We start from the raw sequence: 27,130 nt of genomic DNA, 5'->3' as shown, positions 1-27,130 counted from the left end.
GAAATTATATTTAAAAAAATATCTTTTTCAAAAAGATAAAAATTAAGTTATTGATTTTCTTATAATCATGCTTTTTAATAAGACAGGCAAGTAACATTTACATTTTGGGCGCAAAATGTGGACCTCCAACCAAACAATTTTTTCATAACCGATAAGCATAGTGTGAATACTAAAATGTAGTATCTTTAATCAGAGATGGCAGACAAAATTGGCAACAACAGTTCGCTATTACAAAATAATGCTTCTATTACATACTTTTCCCAATTTTCGGTACAGACATGAAGAAAATGTTGAAAATCAGATAAAAACATCAGTTTCCATTGTTCCATTATATGCATTATAATATTCCGTTATTATGGCAGGACGGGCCAACCAAAGCATAGCTGGCTGGGCTCACAAGAGTCATGTAATCCTGGGTAAGAGGTGTGACTTTCAGTTTTCCCATATATACATGGGAAAACATGAATATACAGAGGAAAAGCACAAATTACCCCATAAAATAACAGCAATTATTATTGGGCAGAATTTTTCCTCCTTTCTATTCTACATAATGTATATTAGGATTCTGTTTGTGTGGAATTTTCAAGAAAGGATATTTCATAGATCGTTCCACCATCATAGCTGTCTCTCTCTCTCTCTCTCCCTCCCTCCCTCCCCCCTCTCAGAAAAAGGTCAAGAAGGCAGCTGTGATTGTGGGATTGAAGCCCAGCCATTTTTCACATGGCTTCTGTCTGTGACATACATAAAAAGGGGTGGGGCTTCAATCCCATGATCACAGCCACCATCTTGATTTCTTCTATACCACTGATGTCCAAGCTTGGGGAATTCTTGGAGTTGAAGTCCACAAGCCTTAAAGCGGCCAAGGTTGGACACCCCTGTTTTATGCCCTTGCAGATATCTCTGCTAGTACAGGTAGTCCTCAACTTAGGACCACAATTGACCCCAAAATGTATGTTGCTAAGAGAGAATTTGTTAAGTGCTTTTGCTTCATTTTACGACCTTTCTTGTCACAATTGTTAAGTGAATCTCTGCAGTTGCTAACTTAATACTGCAGTTGTTAAGTGAATTGACTTTGCTTGTTAGAAGGTCGCAAACAGCGATCACATCACCCTGGGATATTGCAATCATCATAAATATGAAACAGTTGCCAAACATCTTTGATCACATTACCATAGGGATGTTACACCTGTCAAAAGTGTGAAAAATGGCCATTCGAAAGGTCACTAAACAAACGATTGTAAGTCGAGGACAGCCTATCATACACTTGATCGTATTCTGTTTCACATACAGAAATTCTGTAATAAATGAAGTGATACCCAGTTAATAGTGATGGTGGTTCTCATAAAAGTGGAAATTATCCGATCCTGCTTTTCATTCTCCTTCAATTACCCCTCTCCTCTGCTTCCATTCTTTCCTGAAATAAGAAAGTTGTTTACTTTCTCCAAACCAGTTTGACATCCTGGCATTCTGCAGAGCCTAAAGTTTTCAGCCAGTTTGGCATTGTCGCTATGCATTGAGTGCTTAGGAAAGCTGCTTTCAAATTTTGCCTCTCCCACCATCCCAATGCTTTCAGAGAGCCACACAATTTTCTAGCCAGTACTTCTAATCATACACTGAGGAATGTTTTGGCAGTAATAAAATAGTAAGAGGAAGTAACACCTGCAGGAGAAAGGACCCAGGCAATAGTGTTTAATGAGTAGCATTGGAGAAACATTGAGGAACAGAAAGGAAACGATATACTGGTTTCAGAGATAGTTATCCCAAATCAGTTGGCAGACATAATACTAGGGACTAACTGAATAATTAAAATAAAGTATCTTGTGGCAACTTAAAGAATAACAACTTTAATTACTCTTTTAGATACCACAAGTTTTTTCCTTATTGCTACTATAAATGAGTAACAAGGGCACATACACACCTCTGAAACTGTGTAATTGAAGTACTTTAGCTAATCATTACTTGTGTGTAAAAAGTGCAGGGACAAAGGTTGGTTTATTACAGGATTTTCAATCTGCAGTATCTCAAAGGCTACCAGAGGGGAAAAAAATTAGCACATATTTCAAGTGCCACAAAGACAGAGCAAAATAAAGTTTTTGATGTGTGACATGGAAATATTACAAGACTGGTTTCTTATAATGCAACACTGGACATTTGAATTAAAGATAAGAATTTCCACCCAAAGCCAAGTATGGCAACTTTTAAGAATACTATATGTAGGTGTTCTTATGACACACAATAGTAATCTATTTGTGAGTTGGAAGGGCCATATAAATTTGTTTAACAAATAATAAAATAAATAAGCTTTTGAAAAAGCATTGGGAATGTTTAGAAACTTGCTGAAAGTAACTAATACAAACAACACGTACCAGAGATCATTTCACAGTACAAAGGCAATAAAATAGAGGAATGGGGCTTTGGAGTATATTTTCTGTAGAGGGAGATGAAATGGAGGTTTCCTCCTTACATGAAATATCCTTCCCTTGATAACTATAGATTTTTTAAAAAATATCCTTCTCCCCACTGGTGCACTTCTGTGATTCAGAGAAGAGCAAGGTATTAAAGGTCAGTGTGACGTGGGAGCAACTTTCACCAAATACTATTTGACCGTAAAGGGCATTTCTCATATCCTGCCAAAGCGAAACCCAATTTGCCATAGAGTATTGGTCAATCATGGTTCCCTGGTGGACATCCTCGCAGAGGTCAATGTTTGCCAGAGGTACACTTTTTAAGTGAATAAGGATAGGCTGTGTGAAATTACTTTATCAGGGACATCAAAAATCCACTTCATATTAGAAGAATATGTAACTTGGCTGGAGCCTTTGGGTCATCTCAAGAGATACCAAATATTCCTCTTAGTACTTCTCTGAACTATCATGTATTTGCAGGCTCATCACTGTTTAGCGCAGGGGTCAGCAACCTGCAGCTCTGGAGCTGCATGTGGCTCTTTCATCTCTCTTCTGTGGCTCTCTGTTGCCAGTTGGCTCCACAATTGATAGGGCTTTTGGTTAGGGATGCCACGCTAGGAGGAGACTGGACTTCTGGTCAGCTCCAGAATTGAACGGAGGACTTCTGGTTAGGACTTTCATGGCTCTTTGAGTGCTTAAGGTTGCCGACCCCCTGGTTTAGTGGAAGAACTAAAGAGCTGTTCATCTTAAATCATGAAAGAGCTGACCATCAAGGACCACTGAATCCTCAAAAACTTGAAAGAGAGAGAGTTTTCTCTGCCTCCCTCGGTTCTGCCCATTGTGTGTAATGACCCTTGAAGTCAACATTAGTCTACCTTAGCGTCTCTCCACCTTGTCAATTTTAAGATGTGTGGACTTCAATTCCCAGAATGCCCCAGCCAGCGTGCAATAAGGTTTTTCATTAATACGTAGCCTCACATATTATTACCTCAGCCCACAAGACAGGTGTGCTTGAGTTCACAAAAGAGATTATAGTAGTGTTATATTGGTTTCTGTGTTTTTGGTATCCTGTACTTCCTCATTCAGTAGGAGGAAAGAAATGAGAGTTGCTACCACACCCTAATGGAAGAAGGTGTATGCTTTTGGACCTCTGTTATGACCTGTTTTGTTTTGTGAGTCACCAACTAAATTGATTGGGTGGGTCTGACATTCATTTTCAAAGAGAGGAAGCAAGAGTTGCATTCAGTCACACAGAAACTGGGAGGCTCTTGCTGTGGATGGATCTTGTCTTTACGCTGCTGTATTCACCTGCTCTTTTCTAAAGCCAACCTCTGCTCATCTTTCTACAACCTATGGAGGCTACTTTCAGAATTGTGTTGTTTTTGATGGTCACGGCATCATTGGCAGAAGAGAATCTCTGCTCATGTCCAACCAACAGACGGACGCGTTGTGCCATGGAGCAAGGCAGCTGTGTCTGCAAGGCTCAGGGTTCAAACCAGCAAGTGGACTGTTCAACTCTGACATCTAAATGTCTGCTTATGAAGGCAGAGGTGAGTGCCCCAAAAGGCAAGAGGTTTGAAAAGCCTGAAACTGGTTTTTTGGACAATGATGGACTGTATGATCCAGACTGTGACAACAATGGCATCTTCAAAGCCAGGCAATGCAATCAAACTGATACTTGTTGGTGTGTGAACAGTGCTGGGGTCAGGAGAACAGATAAGAGTGATACAAACATACAATGCAACAAACTTGTTAGAACAAGCTGGATTTTCATCGAGCTGAAGCACAAAGAGCGGGAAACTCCCTTCTCCCAGTCTGAAGTAGCCAGCAGTCTTCTGCGCCTCATTCAGAACCGGTACATGCTTCGTCCAACCTTCATCTCATCTATTGAATATGATCAGCCATTCATCAAAATTGAATTGAAACAGAATGCTTCGCAGAAGTCTTACAAAGATGTGGATATTGCAGATGTAGCCTACTACTTTGAAAAAGACATCAAACTTGACTCCCCCTTTGCCTCCAATAATATATTTAATATCACAGTCAAAGGAGAACCATTACATATTGAAAATGTCCTCATTTACTACGTGGATGAAATCCCCCCGGAATTCTCAATGCAATTTCTGAAAGCTGGTGTTGTGGCAGTGGCCGTGGTGGTTCTCTTAGCCATTTTAATTGGGATTATTGTGTTTGTGATTATGAGGAGATGGAGGACTGGAAAATATGAGAAAGTTGAGATTAAGGAGATGGGTGAAATGCAAATAAATGGGGTTTCGTAGATGCTGTAATCTGAAATCAGAATTAAGATTTTGATACTAAGGAAATGAAAAATAGATAAGATTATCCCGTTATTCAAAGGGAAGGAGGCATTAATTTTTTTCTTCTAATAATAATCAAAGGTAAAAACAATAGCTTTGTAGAATCTTTCCCAATTACAAAATGGAAAATTGATGAAGACTGACGATATATTTGAAGTTTCAGAGAGAAAAAACCCTTAATGCTATAACCTATTCCTGAAATGTTCCAGTTTCATGTGTTTTTTAAAGAAAACAAAGTTGTTCCATAGCTACACAGTTAGCTTAATTTATCAACTCTGTTGCGATACATGTTTTTATGTGTATATTAAAATATCTTTTTCTGTATCTCTCAAGCACAAGACTTATTTCTACATTTAAGACTGGCTTTTCGTTTGTTAAAGATTGTTACACTTTTATTTTGTAAATTTATTTGACTGAAAATATTTGCTTCTGCTCCGGATCTAAAACTAAGAATGCTACTTTTGTAAAGTAATACCAGCATAGCTTTTCTAACGGAATCTATCTTGTGTAACATAATGGTGTCTTTAAATAAATTTTCTTAATTTTAAAATGCTGTTAAACTTAGTCCCGTGATGATAAATTGTATATTGTGTAGACTGGGGTGAAGAGCATGTGTCCTACAGATCTTAGTGAACTACAATTCCCAGTGTTCCTCACTGTCGTCCATGCTAGCTGAGGCTGCTAGAAATTGCAGTTCTATCATAGTGGAAAGACACAAGTTTCCTCATAAATTGTTGGACAGCAACCATCCCTTTTGGGAGGAGAGTTCAAGCAGGAAATTAGCCTGGATTCATTATATTACATATGTGGGTCTGGTTGTTCATACCTGACATAAATAAACTGACTACTGATCTTCTGGCTTTTATGATATGGATACGTTTTGGAGTAGCTTGCTTAATGTCTGCAGTAAGGTTGCACTGTCTAGTTAGTATTTACATGGTGGTATGTAAATTGCTTCGATTACTTTAAAGTGGATGACCTAATTTGGCCATTTCAGTCACTACTATTTCCTGAGAGCGTCATCGCTTTTCATCTGATGGTAGCACACTTTTATGATAAGCTAGGGCAGCTCTAAGGAAACCCAGCATCATTAAAATAATGGCTGTTTCCTTGTAACTTAGTTGTGGAAAACCCACTCACTTCTCCACACCTCTGCTGTTTAACAGCCAAAAATGATTCAGCTGAGCACTTAGAACATGACATGTGGTTTGCTCTTTCTTGTTTACCAAGGCAATCCTTTAAATCAGTAATGCACTCCCTCTTAGCTTTGTAATTTTGCCAAATTCAAGAACTAGCAATGCTGTCCATTCGTTTTAATTTCAAACAATCTAAAACTAGGTATTGAAAAAGAAACCCAATTATTAATGGCAATGCATTTCTACAATTAGCAATCTAAAAATAACCTATGCACCATTGAAATCAACCTAACTAACATTGCAAAAAAGGGAAGGGTTCTTATAATTTTTAAAATTCATCTCTGTTTCACTGCAAATAGACTCAGTCTTTGAATATTGATCCACTATTTTATGTGGTATTTCCTGTAAGTACAGTGCTAGGCTTAGTGTTCAATATGCGATATCCAATCTTTAAGGCCAATCTTTGGTTAACAAATGACTTAATACAATATAGGCAGAATAAAATCATCCCTTAAAAAAAATGTTGCCCTACTGTAAAATAGTCACATTCTCAAGATTTCTCTCCTATAATAACAGGCTATTAGAATATTATGAATTTTAAAAACAAACACAAGCTGGCACAATTGCTTTCTTCATCATATGTTATTTTCTATACAGAAATAGGTCCAGGTTGTCTATCATAACCGAATAAAAGCTCCAAAGAAGAAGGATTTCTTAGCATAGCGCTCTGTCACATCAACCCTTTGCTTGATTTCCAACAACTGGTAAAAGAATAGATCTACAGAGTTCTGCTGGGAGAAATATCCATCCGACTCAGTTCCGACCCAGGAGAAAGGCACTGGGGACAAAATGGAGGCTGATTGGAAAGAGGGTCCATTTATTGATGAAGCAGAATCACCAAGCATGGAGTTGAGAGTGAGGGGTTTTTATACCATCTCTTGGACTTTGAACTCGATCTTCATGTTCCTGTGCAAGAGCATGTATTCTATTCTATTCTATTCTATTCTATTCTATTCTATTCTATTCTATCCTATCCTATCCTATCCTATCCTATCCTTTCCTATCCTATCCTATCCTACTCTATCCTACTCCTGTTGTAGGGGTCATAGCTAACTCTGTAGGTTCTCTGAGTCCCAGGTTTGGTTGAAGTTTGGACTGTTGATGCAATAGGAGATTGTGTCATGTGGTGAGCTCTGCTGCTAGATGGGTTAATTCTAGTATGTCCTGGAGGGTCATGTCTTAATCCCATCACCCTGGAGCTGGAGGTCTTTTGTCTTGTAGATAGTCTTTCTTAATTGGCACTAAATATCTGCTGGGGGTAGGGAGCTGCTTTCTGCCTTTGAAACATGTTTCTTCTTTTATCATCCAGCGAAATACAATATTCTGCTTTTTTAATATTTCTCAAAATATTTCATTCTTCTAGGAGAGGGCTGGGTACTAACTTTCTACAGTTGCAAGTATAACTTGAAACTGTTTCGACAGTCTGCTCTAAATTATTCTTTCAAAACCTTAAGCTGGAATTGAAAGGAGGTGAGTTTTGTTCGAAATCAGGGGTGGTATTCTACTGGTTCAGACTGGTTCTATAGAACCGGTTGTTATAATTCTGTGTAGTTCAGAAAACTGTCAAATCGTTCCCCTGGCTGGCCGTTCCCCTCTCTGCCCGCCCCTCCCCTCCCCTCTCAGTCAGTCCTTATCATGCACGCGCAACATTGCGTGCGTGCCCAACATCGCGTGCGTGCCCACTGACTGGGTTCTTCCCTACCCAGTCACTCTTTAAGGTATTTCTTTTTCTTCCCTCCTGACCATCAGCTGTTCCTAAGATCAGCTGTTCTGGTATTCCCCTGTCATCTTACTACACCGGAGGCTTCCTTGAGGCCCAGGAAGCCTCCATTTTTTGCCTTACTGGGCCCCAGGGAGACTTCCTGGAAGCAAAAACACCCCCCAGGAGGCTTTCCTGAGGCCTAGAAGTCCCCAAAGCTGAGAGTTGGGGGGGGGGTGCTGTGCACCCCCCCCAGGCTCCATTTTTTTTTCTTCCTGAGCCCCAGGGGAGCCTTCTGGGAGCAAAAACGCCCCCTCAGGAGGCTTCCCTGAGGTCCAGGAGGCCCAAAAAATTGGTGGGAGGGTGCTGCCAAAAAACCCAAACCAAGCCATGCCCACTCAGTCACATGGCCATGCCCACCTAGCCATGCCCACAGAACCGGTTGTTAAAATTTTTTAATCCCACCCCTGTTCGAACTGCCTTGGTTTTGGAATAGTCTCTATTGTGTTTTGTGTTCAGTCATTGACACACAAATTTTACTGAACAAACTTAATCAGATGCAAAAGAAAACAGGTTATTGCATTTGTAAGTGTTACGTACTAGGAGAATTATTTTCTGTAGAGTCATGCAGGTGCTCCTAAAAATTTGTTTACAAATGAACACCTACAGAAGTTTGTATCTAGCCAGCATCAAATTTGCAGTATGTAGAACTCAGTTGTCCAGCAAAGGTTTCTACTTTATGAAAAGATAATGTTTCATTCAAGTTTGGAACTAGTAGCAATAGTTGCTTGTGTCTCTATTTATCTATCTATTAAGATAACTGAAATCTACATTTCCATAAGGCCAGGAACTTTACAATAGTTGATACAGAACATTGTAGTCCACCTCTTACTAGACAAGATAAAGTGGCTGGACTATGCCATATTATTACTGTGGTGTATTTCTCCCTTAGCTCATTGCTTGGGTGAGCGCAGGAAGGCAAGTGACATCACATATGTCATGACATCATTATACAAATGATGCAAATTACATCACAGATCTCATTTGTGATATGATGAAGTAACATCATTGCCTATCAGATGCTTATGGTATGTTGTATCAACCTAACAAATGTAGATTAACATGAACTTAATATGTTGTGAACATGCAGCTACTGTGGTTATAAACCATAGTTTATTATTTAAATTTATTATGGCAGTAGCCATTGTGATTTATACCAGCAAAGTGATTGTGTTTGTATACTTATACTTAATATACTGTGACAATATATTAAGCTATACATTTCAATTTTGCAAGGTACTTACATCAAGTGAGACATGACTAACAAGTCCATTTTTCCTTAGTAGGAATAGAATGATTATTTTACATAAAACACACAATACGGCATACTTCACTTAATCTTCCAAGGAAAGATTGAAAGCAAACAAGATCCAGACAGAAGAAGAACATCATGGCTTCAAAATCTAAGGGTCTGGTTTGGACAAAACTCAACAGCACTTTTTCATGCGGCTGTTGATAAAAATAGGATCACCAACATGATCGCCAATGTCCGATGATAGATATGGAAGAAGAAGAAGAAGGAGAAGGAGAAGGAGAAGGAGAAGAAGGAGAAGAAGAAGAAGAAGAAGAAGAAGAAGAAGAAGAAGAAGAAGAAGAAGAAGAAGAAGAAGAAGAAGAAGAAGAAGAAGAAGACACACAATACAAAAAGACAATTTCCCACATATTGGACTAAATTATTAAATACAAATAAAGATGAGAGTTGCTGAAATAACTAGCAACATACTATCAAGAACACTAGTAATTATAGTTTTACACTACTTCTTGGATCAGAGGAAGATGCTCTAAAAACCATTGATACGGAACAATAGGCCAAGACTGTATGTTTTGGGGGTTCACAGATATATCTGAGTGCTTTAACAAACAAGATGCTTGGCAAAGTTTTATTAATAAATAAAAATAAAATAAGCTTTTCATCTCATCCATATGAGCTCTTCTCAAGTTCCTATATTTTTGGCCATTTTTTTCAAATGAGTTCCATTGAACTCAGTGGGAATTATTCTCAGGTAAAAGTATAAACAAAATTATGTTTTTTTTCCAAATGTAGTTCAAATCATCTGGACACTTCCATCAGAATTGTTTTGAACAGTCCATGTTTCAGTGAAGCAAAACTGGAAAGGTTTTATGTTGCTTATGTTCTGATGAATACAATGTATAATGACAAGAAAGTTGAAAGATTTAATGGATAACAAGGAAGATAAATGTGATTAATCAAAATTGTAACACAAAAGAAAACCAGGAAAAAATCCCTGATAAATAAAGAGGGTAAAGAGAAGATGTGTATGAATGAGATGTATAGGAGGCAATGAAAGCAGGATAAACCATGCAGTTTAAAACTGATATCAAATTTTCTGTAATTAGTTAACCTCATCTGAAAATGGATAAGCTTTGGTATTTCTATGTGTGCCATTGAGAAGGAACAGACAAAACTCTGAGGTTATAAATGGGAGGGATATTGTACTTTATATGTCAGTAATTAATCAAAGGAACACAAAGATTAATTGCAGCAAGGAACATGTAAAATATATATGGCCGTATGTCATTCTCAATTCAAAGAAAAGGCACCAGAATAACAGTTCTTTAGCAAATTTTACCCAGGGTTGAGGGACCTGTGGCTTTTGAGTCCTAGTAAAAGGTGGTGTTGGGAGATTAATTTTAGTCACTGTAACCTTAACAAATGAATGAGAAACTTGAAGCAGTACGTTCCATAGTGTGTTGCTTCCAGCTTTTCCCTGGCTGAAAAGGGAAGGAATGAACAGGTCTAGGAAATGGTGCAATCATATGGTAGAGGATGCCAAAAAGGCAATTTAGTTTATCCAGAAAATGATTACTATGAACTCAAAGGAGTAGGAGAATGTTTGGAAGTAAAGTACTCAAAAAGTAAAACATTGTGGATCTCAAAAGCTGTTGGATGTAACAGGCTAAAGTACTTTTCCAAAGGGAAAGTTACAGCTTTCAACCATTTGTTTAGTGATCAATTGAAGCTACACCTGCAACTAAAAAAAGTGACTTATGATTAGTCCTTGCACTTATAACCATTGCAGCATCCCCATGGTCACATAATCAAAATTTGGGTGCTTGGCGATCAGCATATATTAATGAGGGTTGCAGCATCTCAGGGTTATGTGACTGTGATTCGCTATCTTTCCAGCTGGCTTCCAACAAGTAAAGTCTGGGGAAAGCCAGATTCGTTTAAGGATCACAAGATCCACTTATCAACTGCAATGATTCACTTAACATCCATGACAAAAATGGTCAAAAAATCGGGCATGACCAGGCATTAATCTTCTGGTCCCAATTGTAGACATAAATTGAGGACTATCAGTAGTAGGCACATTTAAGAACATTCTGGAACTGTCCTTGATACTATGCTGTGACTGGATCTTCAGGTGACAACAATGACAAGAAATGCATGCTTGTACAAATGTACAATTAAACATTGTACATTTAGGTAATTGCCACCAGTCCACATAGGACTACTCTTGAAAAGTATATGGCAAGGATCATGACTGTATTTCTTCAGTTCTGAAAGATTGTCGGAGGGCTTCTGCCTCACTCCCAGGATTTCCCCAGGGAGCTAAGATATGTAACTTTAATTTTCTCTTGCAAATAGTTAGCAGTTAGATCTTAAACACAGTTTTAATATTGTGGATATTTTTCCTTTTTAATTTTCATCATACATCAGTGACAACTGTTGAAAAATGGGATTGCAATACCATGAAGACATTTCCCTGTATTGTCTGCTATTTTATAGGATTCTTTTTAAAAAGTGTAATTACAAGTATTTTTCATAAATGAGGTATATTTCAGTCAGGGCGGATAGCATCAATAAATAGTCATCTTCTAACAGCAATAAAAACAAAACAATCTATATCTTACATTTTTATTTAACCACTTCTTCAGATAATGATGGCAATATTATAAATTGCTCCTCAATTCCCTGTTCCTTAATAGGGTTGTTAATACTATTACAACCATAATCTTTCCCATGCAGGTACAATTAGCATTTTCAAAGCCTCCCCATTGATCTGCCTCGGGGTTTTGATAAATTTCTAAGTGCTGCAATTACCTCACTTTAATGCTGAAATTAATCTAGAAATATTACAATGGCCTATTAGGATAGTGAGATTTGACTTTTCCAGATTTTAATATGGCTTGGTAGCATTAGCAAAATTCCTTATGCCAGAGTTTTGTCTCGTTAAAATTGTGCACACTGGATAAGCTGACAAGGTCCTCATTTTGATTTTCATGAAGGCCTCGAGTCCCTGAAGGATGAATAGACTTGCAATCCTTTCCCAGCATACTTCACGACTTGAGGAAATAATTATAAGAAGCCACAAGGTGATTGCTAAATGAGAGAATGATCCTTTGAGATCTTGGAGCTAAATCCAGAAGAACTGGTGACATTTGTTTCCATTATTTTTCAGGCAATTCTTCTTTGGCATCAATGTCTGTATGAATATATATGTGTGTGTGTGTGTATTACAGTGTATGTGATTGTTATTATTTTTGGGCAGGGGGTTAGACTGGAAGACCTCCAAGGTCCCTTTCAACTCTGTTATTGTGGGCTACTTTCAACAACATTAATTTTTTTTAAAAAGCTATCTTAGTTTCAATTCTTGAACTGGGTGAAAATTTCAACATGGCAAAAAGTGGGGGGGAAATTAATGCATATACTTCCCATCCCCCCTCTTTGAAGGCAGTTATTCAATACAAAATGTATTTTAACAAAAAATGTTAAAATATCTTACTTTCATTAAAAAGGCTCCTAGCAAAGGGTTGAGAAGCTTTCTTTTGAAATATAATTAAGAAATGAGAACTTGAGTTGTCCTCTTATGAAAGATGATAGCAGAACATACCGCTGCCATGAAAATATATGTTTTCACTCAGCATAATCAATGGCAACAGATGATGCCAGCTTCTGCTTTATAAGGAAGTCATGTGGTGTGCTTTTCTTTTGATGGCAAGACTCCTTATTTTAAACATGGGGAAACACATCTTAATGTTGCAGGCTAAGAGTGTTGGGAGTCAAAATCCAATGTATCTGGAAGTTAGCATGTTAAGGAATCTTCAACCTATTAGAAGATCCAAGGAAGTCAAATTGTGTAACTATATCTATTAGATCTATATATCCCCATCTTTCCTTCAGTTCAAGACAGCACACTCAACAGTTTTTATTTATTGAACTATACGGTTATAGACTACATTCAGAAAAGTTAAAAAAAATACATTAGCCAGCACATGAAAACCTACTCATGCCTGAATTAGATACATCTGGGGAAACAATCAGATGGAAAGCATTCTAATTGTCATAGTTATGGTGAAAAATTTAGCTACAATTGTGGGACTTCCCAATCAGGGTCTTTTAGTAGGTAGACCACAATGACAGTGACCTCAATAATTAGTGCACATATTATCTTCTCTCATTTTCCCCCATAATGATCATGTGAGATGATTGAGCCAGGAAATACAACTACTCAAAGTTTTTCAGTAAGTTTCGACGGCTCATGGTAGGTATCAGCCTGGACTCCCTACACCTACACTAATCACTAGTTGTTCGCTGATCAGAGGAGTTTCTGAGCTGAAGTTTCATCTTCAAAATAAAGGTGCTGTTTCCTCATTAAAATTCAAGAACAGCCATTGCTTATAATGACTACTTACAATGTCTTTTGATCTAGCTGTATATTTAAAGAAAAATGCAGTAATAAATTTTTAATTGTATGTGTACACATGCCACATTTACCTATAAAGTAGTATTCATGTTTGTATTTAGTAAAATTATCCTATAATTATCTATGTTATATTTGGTGACTAGCTTGGAATTGTAATACATAGGTTTGTCAGTCAAGGGTGTGTTTTTTTTAAAAAAAAACATAAGGTGCAAAATTATTTAAATCGCCAGGTAATTTGATTTGATTGTAAGCTGCCCAGAGTTACCTTGAAGTAAGATGGACAGCCTATACATGTTATAAATAAACAAACCCCATTAGGTACACTTCATATGCCCATAGGTGATATAAGATCGCAGGTACATGAACAGAAGATTCAAATTTTTATCAAGATGGCCAAATAAACCATGGATATTTCATATTAGGGCCACATTTTATTACAGGTTTCCAAAAGTATAAACAGCTTCTCATGGGAAACAACACTTTTTTTTCTTGCTATCCTAGCTATCGCAAGTCAAACAAAGTGTGATGATTTTAGAAACTGGAGACTGAATAAAAGATTTTAAGCAGAAGAAAAAAAACCCACTAGTCAGATTAGGTCTTTTTATATACTTTTGAGGGATGACAGTTGAAATGTTCCTCCAGATTCTATTCCTTTATTCATAATAACAGTTTCCTAGATGTTGCCTGTTTTCATTTGTAAAGGCAAGAAATTTAAAGGAAGTAATACAGTACGGTAATACTGATCTTAAAAAACAGCCTCTTGGCAACGTGCACATTATTTCTCACCTCTGGTTGTCATTCCTTACTTTACAAAAGAGCTCTTAATACTTTTCTCAACTTGCACAACATTTGAGTTGGTCCTAATAAAGATTATCCAACTATGGACTAGAGATCTAGAGAAAAAACCCTCACGCGCACAGAATCGGTGTTTTATTTATTATTTCTCTTAGGGAACCCCCTCCCCAAATGTATTTTTATTTTATTTATTTGATTTGCCAATTGTTTACAAGATCAGCCAGTCTGGAAAAACTTGTTTTTGAAAGGCCCGCAGCATGCCCAATTTTTATATAAATGCAATAAGATGGAACGTTTTCTCCTTAAAATTCATTTAAATCCTAGTTATCTTAACGATTGCCGGAACGAAACAAAGGATGCTTGTTCCACCTTGCTGTGGCATAGGCGGAAACCCAACACCACCCTCTCGATGTAGAAAAGGACCCAGCATTTGTGAAGTAAGGAATAAAATAAAAAATGTTGCAATAGCAAGGCAGGTCGGGTAATGAAGGGCATTTCCAGGGCCAGGCAGCTCTGCCCTGGCAATAAACTAAGCAAGGTTTATTGACCAGTCCTGGCATGCCCAAGTAAGCTTTGCGACCGTCCCTCCTTTGGGCGCTACTTAGCCACTAGAGCACGAGTCGAGAGGCTTTCCCTGCGACGCTCCGCCCTCAATCCCGGAAGGGAAGCGAAGCGAGTGCCCGGCTTCGGCCTTCAGCGCAGCCAAAGCCCTTGAAAGGGACGGACAAATGGAGGGTGCTGCTAAGGGGCTCTGAGGCTCCGAGAAAACCGCCTCTTTTGGGGGGGAGAGGAGGGGTGTCGAATGGGTTATAAAGAGACCCACCCCCGCGGTCGCAAGCCCCTTTCTTCCCGCGCCCCCTTTGAGCCCCTTCGCCCGCGTCTGAGTTCTCTCGGTTTCGGGGAAGGCAGAACTTGAAGAAGGACGAGCTGTAAAACTTTCGGCCCCTCCTCCTCGTCCGCCGCCTGGGGCGTCTGGTCTCAGCCGTTTCCCCGGGCCGGATGGGTTCATTCCCACGTTGGTGGTAGGTGCCGAGTCTCTACGGGCGCCAGCGCTGCCCGAATCCTTCACCTCTCCCCCACTTTGTGCCTCTTACGTCCCATAAAGCAGCTTTCTCCAAGTGAGTCGCTCCTTAGCCCCTGTTGGATTACATGTCCCGTCATTCCCAGCAGTTCCTGTTCGGGATGGTGGGTGGCACAGTCAGCATCCCTGGAGGGAAATATGGATCAAGGCAGGCTGATATATTAGACCAGATTCCCAAAATGTGTTCTTGCTACCATTATTATTATTATTATTATTTTAAACAGCAGAGAACATTAGTTCTGTGGAGTCCTTGATGCTCTCTGAGCTTGGTGGCTTTGTTTATTTATTTATTAAATTTTTATGTTGCCAGTCTCCTTTACAAGGTGACTCTGGGTGGCCTTACAACTTATAAAACAAGTAACAAATAGTTAAAAGATGAAAACAACACAAAGTTAAAAATAGTATTAAGAGCTATAGTAAAATCGAACTAAGAGCTAACAGCCCGCTGGGATGGGAAGGAGGTCTTATCTGCTCAGCCAATAGGGAGCAGTGAGCACCTCCCTTGGGGCCCCCAGTCCAGCTGGCAAATCCAGATGTTTCATTACCCAGGTAGGTAACATAGTATTGCACTGATGATATTACCTAGGTGGGTAATGAAATGTCTACAAGAAAAAGCTCAGAGTACCAATGACCCCACAAATCAACCCAAATATTCTATTCTATTGGTAACATTAGTTCTGTCAGACGTAGAAACAGACTGTGGATATTTTTTTTTTTTGCATGGACATTGCAAGAAAGTTGAAGAACCGGAAGTGCAAGCGTACGTGGTATTCCCCCTTTACAGTTTGGAGGTGCACGGTTTGGCTCTTTGGTTGCATAATCTGTGCTGGAGAATATGTGGGTGTTTGTTTTCCATACTGGGTTTGGAATCTCAAAATACAGATGTGCAAGTTCAGCGGGGTGGTTCCTTTAATCGTAGGCTCTCCCTGTTTTTAAGTACTGGCACATTGTAGTCTAAAATACATGTTTGTATGTTTAATGTTGAGAAGGGAGATGGAAATATGATAGGATGTCTTGTTTTTAATTCTCAGTTGGTTTAATGGGTGACTTATTATATTGGCATGGAGTCTAGATAAATGTACTATATGGTTTTTGTCTCCCAGAGACACTTTGCACATTTTGAAAAAAAAGAAACTTGGTTGGGCAGTGCCCAATTGTCATTTTGCTTGCTCTGCTAACTCTCCGCATCATCTTTTGACACTTTCATCAGGCTATCTATATTTCCCCACGTTTCTCAGCATTTTCCTTAGCTAAAGTGCATTTTGAATATTGCCTCCTTTCTTTTAATGAGGGGGAGTGTTCCTTGAATTATAGGCAACCTTGCTGCACTTTAATGATATAACTATCAGGGCATTGTTAGGGCTTCACGGAATATTACCTCCATTATATTTGCAGTTGTGTTGCATGAGATAGTAAAATATCTCATTCCTGTAGGTAGTAAATGAATGCTGGAGTGAAGACATTGTAACTTGCGTGGCAATGAGTTTAAGGCTCCTCTGACCAATTCAATTGGTTATTATATTAAGCTAGAATTTCATTATCCGTGATTTGTTAAGCCATCTATTATGTCTTCACCCATTGCAGAAACTTAATGCAGTAGTATGAATCATGCCTGAATCAAAACCAAACCAACTGAGTTGTATGACTTCAGGCTTAGCATAAAATACAAATCCATAAAAGGTATGAAATTAAGCTTGCTTGAAATCCCTAGTCTTTTATTTTCTTTCTGTCTCCTGTAACTTTTTTGTCTATTTGCTGCCATCCACTTTCTCCTTCCCCTAAACTCTGCTCTAATTTCGCTTTCACTACTTCTTCAGTCTTGCTTCCTGTTTCCAAAGTCCTGCTTTATTTCTTAACTGTTGCCCTTTTTAATTGTGTTTAAAGGGATTAGCAGTTTTGAAATACTGTAGTAAAATAATGGAACAAAATCTAAAACTACAAAGGTTGGGGTCTAGTTATGTCATCCCATTGCATCCCATGGAAGGGCAGGAATGCATCATGCAGTTGTCCTTTCCCTTTAGTTGTTGCCTGCTATTAAAATCTGTTTTCTGTGTATGTGATGAATAACAAGGAGTGGTTCTGCCACACAAGCAGGATTCTAGTCATGGCTGTGTTGAAAGTTATGAAAAGTTAACTCAGACAAGCTGATGATTCAACATCAGGAGTTTCCTTGTTTGGCCTTCTTGGCTTTTTCTTGATCCCTAGATCATGTTGCACCACAAGTATACCCAACATGATCTGTCTTAGAGCAACCTTTATGAATGAAAAATCCTATGAAGCATATTGTCCAGGTTTACATGCTAGTTCCTAGGAATGTACCCTAGGTCTGGTCCTTCTTTTTTCATACTTCTTGTTTGGGACCTTGTTAGTGTTTTATATATATATTTGTTTAATTTGTATGGACGCCCATCTCAGCAAGTAACTGATTTGTATTAAGCCTTGTATTAAGTTGTGTGCCCAGATGGTGGAATTCTGGCTTAACGTTGACTTATAAAGAGTATAGATTCGGCTTGTAAACTGATGTTAACTGTTATCTGGAAACTAGTTAAAAATTAACTAATGGACTTTTTGTTCCTGTCTTTATAAACAACATTTATGAATCCTAGAATGACTGTCCAAGGCCAGGCAGTTTTATGATGTAGCACTCAGGTCTATCAGTCTTACATGAAATAATTGATTTGCTTTCCCTCATTGTATCACATGCTTACAAATTCATTATTTCTTTTGTAACATTATATTTTGATTATCTTCATTTAGATATCAAAACTCAACGATAGAGAGATGGCTTCCTTTGGTGGCTCAAGAAACTGTATTTTAATTCAGTTGGCATCTTCACTTAATTGGGGAAAACGCGTTAATCCTTACACATTTTCCAATAAAGCTTTAAATGTAGCCCAGCATCAATTGACAAAGTGCCAAGCATGGAATAAAAAGAACATTAGATTTTATTTGTGGAGAGACAATTCCAGAATCTATGAAAACATCATGAATAGAACCCACAGATGGCCTCTGGATCCTAAAAACGTAGAAATATGTACAACCAGATGCAGCTATTTTAGAAGGCCTTGTATACTCACTCAGCAAAAAGCAAGAAGAAAAGGTGTATTATTTGAAGCTACTATGTCTCAAAGATTACAAGACATTTCTACTCAGACTATCCAGACCTTCAGATGCTTTCACGGATCATCAATACTGAAAGCTGCTCCAGCTCCACTCTTACTGATGATCTTGAAACCAGTACAAAAGCTTTTTGCTATCATCCTTGGGAGGTAACCAATCAACTTTGTCCTGGTTAAAAAGAAATAACCTAGGAATAGTTGTTTGTAAAGTTTGTGGTGTATTTACAAAAGAGCAGTTCTGATAAAAGCTTATGGTATGCAAGAAAATAATATTGAGTTTCTTGTAGCTCTTTTAAAGTTACTGATGTAGCTCATCATATGGTAGCATTTTGGTCTTGGTTAAAAAGCAGAAAAAAACCAGCTCACTTACTTCTGCTTGGGATCAGTTGTTGGGTCTACATCAGTCACATGTACCATTTTATTGCTACAAATTGGAGATATGAAATCAGTTCCCACTTTGTTCTGTAAAACTTGGATTGCCAAAAGTTCCAGCCAGTTTCTTCACTTGGGTTTATAGGAGCTTCTGTCTGTTAAGTTCTCATGCATTGAATATGGTGTGTTATTTGTTAGTTTGTAAAAAAATACATACAAATACTAAATGTGCACCCTAAATATTTAAAATTTCAACCGATTTGTGGCTTAAATATAGATTATTCTATTTTTGATAATTAGTATATCATGCATAAGTATAAAATAAACACTTATTTTACTCGTGCAAATTTACACAAGAAAATGTTTCTTCATACTATAGATAAGTAGTTGAAGTGGCTAAATGCATTTGAATCCTTTATTACAAATAATATTTTTAAAGTATGATAAAATAAATATTTATTATTTTACAGAGACTCAATGATTTTTTTTTACCAATTTGTAAAGCTTGCTTTGCAGTCCTTAGGTGAAATTGGCAGGATATTGATTTATTGTGCTATAGCAAGAAACAATTGCATGTTATCTGTTTTTCTTTGCTTCATAATATACAAATTAGTTGTGAACCTCTCATTTGGATATAATTTATACTCAAGATTATATATTTTAACAATCTAGGGACAGTTGTTTGAAAATTGTAATATTTGTGTCTTCTAGGAGCATAAGAAAATGGTGGCGTGCACTTCCTCCAAACAAGAAGGAGTTATTTAAAGAAGCTGTGAGAAGAAATAAATTGAAGATAACCCTTGGAATTTCGAGCTTAGGAGTTATATTTATCCTTTTTTATTTTACACATTTGGAAGAGACACCAATAACTGGACGCACTCGGCTTGTAGTATTTCACAAGGATCAGTTTGCAGAAATGACAGAAATTGAGTATAACATGGTAGGTAATTATTAAGGTAAACAGTACATTTGTTTCTTGTTCTTTTAAAACAAGGGTTTTCAAACTTGGCAAGTTTAAGACTTGTGGACTTCAGCTTTCAGAATTCCTGAGCTAACAAGATTGGAGGAGGAATTCTGGGAGTTGAAGTCCACAAGTCTTAAAGCTGTCCAGTTTGAAGACCCCTTCTTTTAGAATGACATTTCTTCTCAAAGTGCTATAATATATTAAGTACATTGAGTTCATCCATTTTATAGCATGGTGTAATTCTAATAGGTTTTGACTTAATGCTTTTGCTTTAACTGTTATAATTTATAATCCCACAGACATTGTTATTTTATAACAACTATTCTCTCTCATTAAGCTGACTAGAAATAATGATAATTCTTTAATGTTTGAAAAGACATATGCCCCCATCTTAGAGAGAATATATCTTTGCAGGCTTTCAATTGAGTATCAAAATCAGGGTTGGTAGAAATTAAGGATATTTTTTTGCTAGTATCTATGCCCTTCTTGACTTGTGAAAGTGTCCCAGGACGTGTTGTGTGGGTGGCTTCTAGCGGTGGCGAATTCTTCTTTTAGTAGGGAAGAGTTGTTCCTTTGCATCTTAAGAAGTTTTTGGTTCACCCTGTCATGTTCCTGTCAGAATCTAATTCCGAGGGGGAGGCCAATCAGCTGACAGGGAGTGGGAGCGTGGCTCTGTTGGCTGTGGAAGAAACTGGGGAAGGGCAAAGTCCGGCTGGGCAGAGCAGGGGACAGGTTGAGCAAGGCAGAGGGAATTCAGAGGAAGTCTCAGGGCCAGCCCTTCTTCATCCTAGGGCACAAAGGGAGGAACGGAGAAGGGAGCAACATGAGTTGTGTGGCTTACGGGGGAGGAAAGGGTCCTGATTCCCTTCATTAGCTGCAGCTGGGAACACAGTATTTAAAAAGGGAAGCTACGCACAGCAAAATTGTTGGAAGCAAATCGTGACTTATCTGTTATTGTTGAGGCTTCTCTGGGTTCCTGGCGTCTTCTCAGCTGTGTGTGTTTTTTTGGCCTTTCAAGTCTGAAATTCCTTATCCTGCCTTGTCAAGTTAATTGCTGCAGTGTGGTTTGTGTGGATTTTTATTTACAGTTTGTATGTACTTCATTTTCGGACTGAATTTCCTCCACTTAAAGACTGTTTTTTCTCCAGCCGAAGGTAACCTGGACATTGGGGGCAAAGTTGGAGGTATTAAAGGGACTCTTCTTGCTTATTTGACTATGTTGCCTTTGTGCCATGCCCCGGGTTATCACACACTCTCTCCTTAAAAAGCCCTCACTAGACCCCCTGATGCTGGCCAAACTTCCATCCAGTATCCATCCTCTCCTTTTTTGAGGAAGTTGTTTGAGAAGGTGGTTATACAACAACTTCAGAGAAGTTGGATGAATTATTTGCAATTTTCTTCAACCAGAATTTAGACCTGGATATGGTATGGAAATGGCATTGGTTGTGCTTTTGGATGATCTGTGGCATTGGCAGGATGGTGGCTTTGTGTCCATCCTGGTGGCTTTCAATACCATTAACCATGGTATTAAGGGTGGGTGGCATGGAGTTATGCCGGTTCACCTCTTTTTTGCAGGGTTGGTTCCAGTCAATGGTGATTGCAGAAGAGAGATTCCATCCTCTGTCCCTGCTCTATGGTATGCTCTCCCCTCTCTGATTTAACATCTACATGAGTCCCCTGGATGAGCTCATCCATTGCCATGCAGTGAGGTATCATCAGTATGCTGATGACACTCAATTGGCTTGATGCCGATGATAAAATATTTTTAACGTCCCTTCATCTATTATTCTTTACTTTAATTTGGTTTTTATACTTTTTAATATATTTATTAACTGTTTCTAGCTCTGTTGTACGCTGCCCAGAATTGCTTGTTAGTGAGATGTGCAATTGTATAAATTGGTTAAATAAATAAAAAATCAGTTCAATATCTGCAAAAAGTATGTTTAGACCTCTGTGAATAAGCTCCGGTTTAATTTTGATGATGATTCTAAGAAGGCGTATGCTTCAGGTTTCTTAGTGAACTTTCTTGATTTCAGCTGCCTTGAGATTCTGCTTGAAAAAAGTTCATCATAGACTATAAAGCACTGAGGTTTTAAAATAAAATGTTGTGAAAATAGCAGGATTTGTCGACCCTTTTGAATAGACCCTTTGTTTTGTAACCTTGACATTTTAAAATATATTCCTTGTACCTGTTTTGAGGCAGAAATAGCAAAAATAGCAGAAAGACAGCGTAGCAGCAGCCATGTTCTTCAGTAAAGGGTCTACTTTACACTAAACCAATGCAGAAATCATCCTGCACAGAAACTGTTGGGTTAATTTTCCACACGGGACGTCCAGCTTAATATAAGATTCACCCCTGGTTTAGCCTTGTGGGTGGGTGTTTTGCTCTCTCTTGATCACTGGGTTTTCAAAATGCCAGGGAAGTTGGTGTGGCTGTTTGACAACTTTGAGCCACTCCTAGGGAAGATTTCCTCATCTCTGGCTTCAGTGGAATGTCAGACTGGGCAGGGCATTTTGACAGAGTTTGGTCTTCCCTAGCAAGCAAGATTTAGAAGAATAACCACTGACAGGAGTCAGGAAATTGTAGTTTCGCTGCTTCTGATAACTAAGCTTCATAAGGTGCCAGGAGCAGTGGCAAAGTTGGCTCCTACAATTTCTAGCTAACCTTGGTTACGTCAGGATTGTGGCTTGCCTCATATGTTTAAGTGTTTTAAGTATGTGAACTGCTGCCTCTGGATCACAGTATAACAGTAAAATACAATGCCACAGAGATATGCAGGGCAGGGGAAAAAGTAACCCCAGTAATTTTGTCTCTGTCTGTTCATTTACCTTGGCTTACACTCAGTTATTGTCCAGAAGCTTACATTTGCCTGATCAAAAATAATTTAAAAATAAGGTTTGATCCAAGAATGTACTGGATAGGTCAAAATGCTGAAAGCTGAATTGAGCTTCCTGTTGTGGAAGCACAGCTTCTTGCTGTTTGGGGAGAAATTGTTACATGACACCCTTGAGGCAAGACACCATTTTTATGTGCTGCAGAAGTCAAAGGCTACGGGAGGTAGTTGGGAAGAAAATTATTATTTGCAGCAAGAATTCTCCCTTCTTCTGCTTATCTGTCTTGGTTGCCCTGCAGGATTTGACTGGCATTTATCTGTATATATGATGACTGCCTTCTGTCTGGTGAAGGCTTCAATTGGTAATAGAAGTGGAAGGAAGAGAAAATGAAGAGAATGAGAGGAACAAAGAATATTTAAAGCATCAAAGGAGAAGCTACTTTATAAAGGCACTCTAATGCAACTGTGGTTCCTGATTTTTAGCATTTCCTAACAGGGTTTTATAATGAGAACCATTGTCCCACCTTCATTATTAAGACAATTCAGTGGATCAATTAGCTTGGCACCCTCTTTGGTACATAACAGTTCAGGGTGTTAAACAGGCAAGATTTTTTTTTCATGTCTGCTGCTTGTGATTAATTTGAAATACAGGGGAAGGGTATGGAGCTGAATTGTAGCTAAAATTTTAAAGACTGTTCGTAGGCTATGTTTGGTGGAGACCTGTGTGGAGGGGGACATAGTGTGTCTAAGTGATCTAAACAATATTGCAGTCTCATTAAACAAGTCCTACCCCTTATCTGATGTGTTGTGATGAAAGCTGTAAGAATGAGTAGACCTGGGGTATCCAATCTTGGTAACGTTAAGACTTGTGGACTTCAACTTCCATGCTGGCTGGGGAATTTCGGGAGTTGAAGTCCAGAAGTCTTAAAGTTACCAAGGTTGCATATCCCTGATGAGGACACTATTCCATAAGTTTTACTTTCTTTTACCAAGGTAAAAAAAAAAATACTTCCCCATAAAAGCAGTTTATTCAAATTCCTAAACTTTATCTCAAGGAGACTATGGCATGATGGATAGCATTTTTTCCCTAAATAATATTATCTCATGTGTTTATTAAGTCTCCTTCATAGATATTCATATCTATGCTGTAGTTTGAGCCATTTGGAACAATTAATATACTGTGCTTTTTCCCCCTCCTCTTTTTCCCACCATCTTCTTTTTTAAATATTTCAGTGGATGCTACAGTTTCAGAATAAAATGTTGCCAGAAAAAGATCCCCGTTACCAGGTGGTTAAGAAAGTTGTCACTCATTTAACTGAAAGCAACAAGGACATTCCAGGATTCTCTGAATTTACCTGGACTATCCATGTGGTAGAAGAGCCTAACATTAATGCTTTTGTACTTCCAGTAAGTAATAACTGAAAAGATGACGCATAATTAAGGGAGAGGGAGAGAGAAAGAATAAAACACCTAATGGCTTGTCTAAATGTTTATTTTATCCTTTTGCCTACAGAATGGACAAGTGTTCGTTTTCACTGGTTTGCTAAATGCCGTGTCAGATATCAATCAGCTCTCATTCATTTTGGGACATGAAATTGCTCATGTTATTCTGGGACATGCTGTAAGTTTTATTTAGTTTTTTTTTTTTTTTAAAGAAATGTTAACCTAAAAATGGTTCCATCAGGATAAATGTAACTGTCAGGATAAATGTTGAGATTGCCATATTTTCTGCAGCGAAATGGGATAGACTGATACTTTGCACTAAGAAACTGGGTTAGTCTTAATCACTTAGTTCACAATAGACAAGGTGCCAAATGTTTCAAGGTTAAAATACTCACTTTTGAGTTTGAAGCCATTGTTAAAAGTGAATTATAGGTAATATGGTTTGTAGGGAGAATATGAGAACAGAGAAAATGTCTTCCTACTTGGTAAGCTTTCTGAATGCATTTGAGTGGCCATTGTGACATAAAATGTTTGTGTTAGATGGACTATTGGCCTGAGTCAGCAGAGATTTTCTTATGTTCTTAAACTAATTACCAGATGGTTGGTGCATGTTTTCTCCCGTCATTTTAACAAGCATAAGTAAGCTGAGCCTTCTGCTTCATCTTATTTTTATTTATTTAGGTAATTTGATTGTATTTTTGGGCTGTCATTGTTAATGAGGGATAAGTACTTTAAACGTTGTCCTTAAGTTTTATTTCAGGACTAAAATATAGGAAAACCGAACCGTGAGAGAAGAATTAAAACAGTATTTTTATTCCACCCCCACCCCCTTCGTTTGAAGGCAGAAAAGGCAAGTCTGATGCACTTCCTGGACTTCTTCTCCCTCATTCTCCTCACCATGATTTGGGCTGTCTCTCCTCGAGACAGTTTAGCTGTGATAGGCCAGTGGATCCAGAGCAGGTTTCAAGAGGTAAGTTAACTGAATCCTGCACTGTATCTTAGGTTTTAGTTTGACTAATTCCCAGATTAGTTTGAAATCCCTTCTGTCTCAAAGATGCCAGATCTTGTTGGAAACAAGGTGCTGCAAACAATAGATTCAAGCCTGATCCAGAGAGCTGTTGCATTTCGGAATGCTTGGGCGAAACTATAGATTAGATTCTGTGAATAGCTGATACTGCAAGTCTTAATGACTTTTCTCCATAGGCTGGTGTGAAGAATGTGACCTCCCTGATTAAAAAATAATGAGTATAGATATTAACCAGGATCACATCTGTGACCTACTTCTTTTTATTAGATTGGTCCTATTTTGATCCATAGTGGATCATGAGATTTTCTTTAGTCTGATGTCTCAAATGCTTTCCCTTTCACCTTTGTTTCACCCATACTTGTTCATTCTTTTGACATTATGACAAAGAACTAGTATGTCTGGGAATCCTGCTGCCTGCTAATTTGTAGGCCACATGACGCATACCTCACTAGATTACTCAGTATTTGTTTATTTGTATCCCGATTTTATTGTTTTTACAAATAACTCAAGGCGGCAAACATATCCAGCATACCTCCCTCCTCCTATATTCCACACAACAACAGCCCTGTGAGGTGGGTTGGACTGAGAGAGAGTGATTGGCCCAATGTCAACCTGCTAGCTTTCATGGCTAAGGCAGGACTAGAATTTACAATCTCCTGCTTTCTTACCTGGAGTCTTAACTACTAGATCAAACTGGCTCTCTTCTTTGAAGCAATGGACTAATTCGTGAAAGACACTGTACATACATACATACATACATACATACATACATACAAACAAACTTCTCAACTTTGGACTGTGAGAACTGAGAGGGAATGTCATATTCTTTTATTTTCTTTGCAAATTCTTTGAAATAATAACAGTTTTTGTTTTTTTAAAAAAAACTTTGTTCCAGCAGCTGCATATATTCTACCAAGTGATGTAAGACTTTTCTAAAACCAATAATTTAAATTCAGTTGTAGCAGCCCTCATTTGTGGTGGTATTAACTATTGGAAGAATGCCGTGCAGTTTGTGGTTGAGCTGTCTTCTTTTATTTATGTTATTCCTTTAACCTGATCACCCAGAAATAATCCAGAACTTGGCTTCTTGTGGTTGAATGCTGCAAAGCTCATTCATCTGGAACAAAGAAGAGAATAAATGTCCTTATTCTTCCTGTAAAACTTCTTACTACACTTGTTCTTCCTGCCAGTCAGGAATAAAATCAGAGAAGTAGGAAAAGGTAGTTCAGTTGCCTAGCCTAAATTAGCTGAAAGAACTGTCAGAGTGATCAATGGTACTTCAGCACTGAGCTTTCTTTATAGTTCAAAAGATGCCAAGACCAGTTCTTTGCTTCGTGTGTATATCTGGCAGCTTCCTTCTCTTCATGCTGCAGAAATGGAAAAATTCAGGGTAGCATATTTTTTTTTTTTTTCTAAAAGGCAGTACCAGGGAAATCTCTAGGGCGAGGCTTGGCTTTTCCTAGTTTCTAAAGGTATTGTGTGGATGTGCTATTCTTACCCTTAATAAAAGTTTCCTGTTCGTACTAAGGAATTCCTGTTCATACTAAGAGATTGAATATTGCTCACTGGGGAATTCTGCGACTAAAGTCTGTGCATCTTAAAATTGCTGAGGTTGAGAAACACCGACTTAGATTTATAGCAGCAAAACACCATGGTTTTGTGTGACTTTCACATTGTAGTTGATTCATTTCTAGTTGAAAAGAATGATTTTAGAATCTTCTTTTCTTTTTGCATTTCCTATGCCCTTAAAGATTTTTAGAGATTTATGGGTTCATTTATTAACTCAGGTTTATATACCACACTGGTTGAAGACTCTGAGGTACTTACAAAATCAATATATACAGTTAGTAGGGTTAAAAGACAATACAGAACCAGGGATGAAAAGCAACTAATAAGGATAACTGACCACAGAATTATACAGTTCATATTCAGGTCATCTTGCCTTGATATTGCTTGGTGGCACCTTATTACTGTTTCATATGTTATAGTAGATTTTTTTTACTTTTTTTTTTAATGGTGTAAATGTATTTTAATGTTTTTTTTAAATTTACAGAGAATATAATAATGTATAAGTGCATAAATAAAGCCTTTTCTCACATTCCACAGAAAACTGGAAAAGACATGGCTAGTGCCTTAGTTATTTTCCAT

The 27,130-nt window shown here is 38.0% G+C and overlaps 2 protein-coding genes and 1 long non-coding RNA gene across 6 annotated transcripts in view; 2 read left to right on the top strand and 1 right to left on the bottom strand.

Annotated features, from left to right (window-relative positions):
- Positions 1–17,677, bottom strand: part of LOC148131221 (uncharacterized) — a 33,477-nt gene extending 15,800 nt beyond the window's left edge. The window contains exons 1-2 of the long non-coding RNA XR_015748592.1: positions 17,543–17,677; positions 15,237–15,349 (exon numbers count right to left, since the gene is read on the bottom strand). This is a non-coding gene — a long non-coding RNA (uncharacterized LOC148131221). The remainder of the gene's footprint in view (positions 1–15,236; positions 15,350–17,542) is intronic.
- On the top strand, positions 2,281–5,574 carry TACSTD2 (tumor associated calcium signal transducer 2). Its single transcript, XM_026665946.2, has one exon. The coding sequence runs from the start codon at positions 3,758–3,760 to the stop codon at positions 4,682–4,684; it is 927 nt and encodes a 308-aa protein (XP_026521731.1). The 5' UTR covers positions 2,281–3,757; the 3' UTR covers positions 4,685–5,574.
- Positions 14,789–27,130, top strand: part of OMA1 (OMA1 zinc metallopeptidase) — a 31,630-nt gene continuing 19,288 nt past the window's right edge. For 2 of the 4 annotated variants that reach the window (XM_087960352.1, XM_087960350.1), the window contains exons 1-6: positions 14,789–15,260; positions 17,981–18,492; positions 19,426–19,654; positions 23,746–23,919; positions 24,026–24,133; positions 24,797–24,925. In XM_087960352.1, coding sequence (XP_087816478.1) covers positions 18,005–18,492; positions 19,426–19,654; positions 23,746–23,919; positions 24,026–24,133; positions 24,797–24,925 — 1,128 coding nt within the window. In that variant the 5' untranslated portion in view covers positions 14,789–15,260; positions 17,981–18,004. Of the gene's footprint in view, positions 15,261–15,667; positions 15,773–17,980; positions 18,493–19,425; positions 19,655–23,745; positions 23,920–24,025; positions 24,134–24,796; positions 24,926–27,130 lie in introns of those variants that run through there. The other 2 variants (XM_026665944.2, XM_087960351.1) reach the window with 2 other exon arrangements.

This window comes from Notechis scutatus, chromosome 3 (assembly GCF_049901735.1).
Source record: "Notechis scutatus isolate UNSWTSFEM ecotype Mainland chromosome 3, rNotScu1.2, whole genome shotgun sequence".
NCBI lineage: Eukaryota > Metazoa > Chordata > Lepidosauria > Squamata > Elapidae > Notechis > Notechis scutatus.
Note: the sequence above shows the minus strand (reverse complement) of the source record. Positions and strands in the feature narration are given on the sequence as shown.

Bases quoted from the DNA above. Each gene is read 5' to 3' on its own strand.
- TACSTD2 (XM_026665946.2), top strand. From the start codon at position 3,758: ATGGAGGCTACTTTCAGAATTGTGTTGTTTTTGATGGTCACGGCATCA.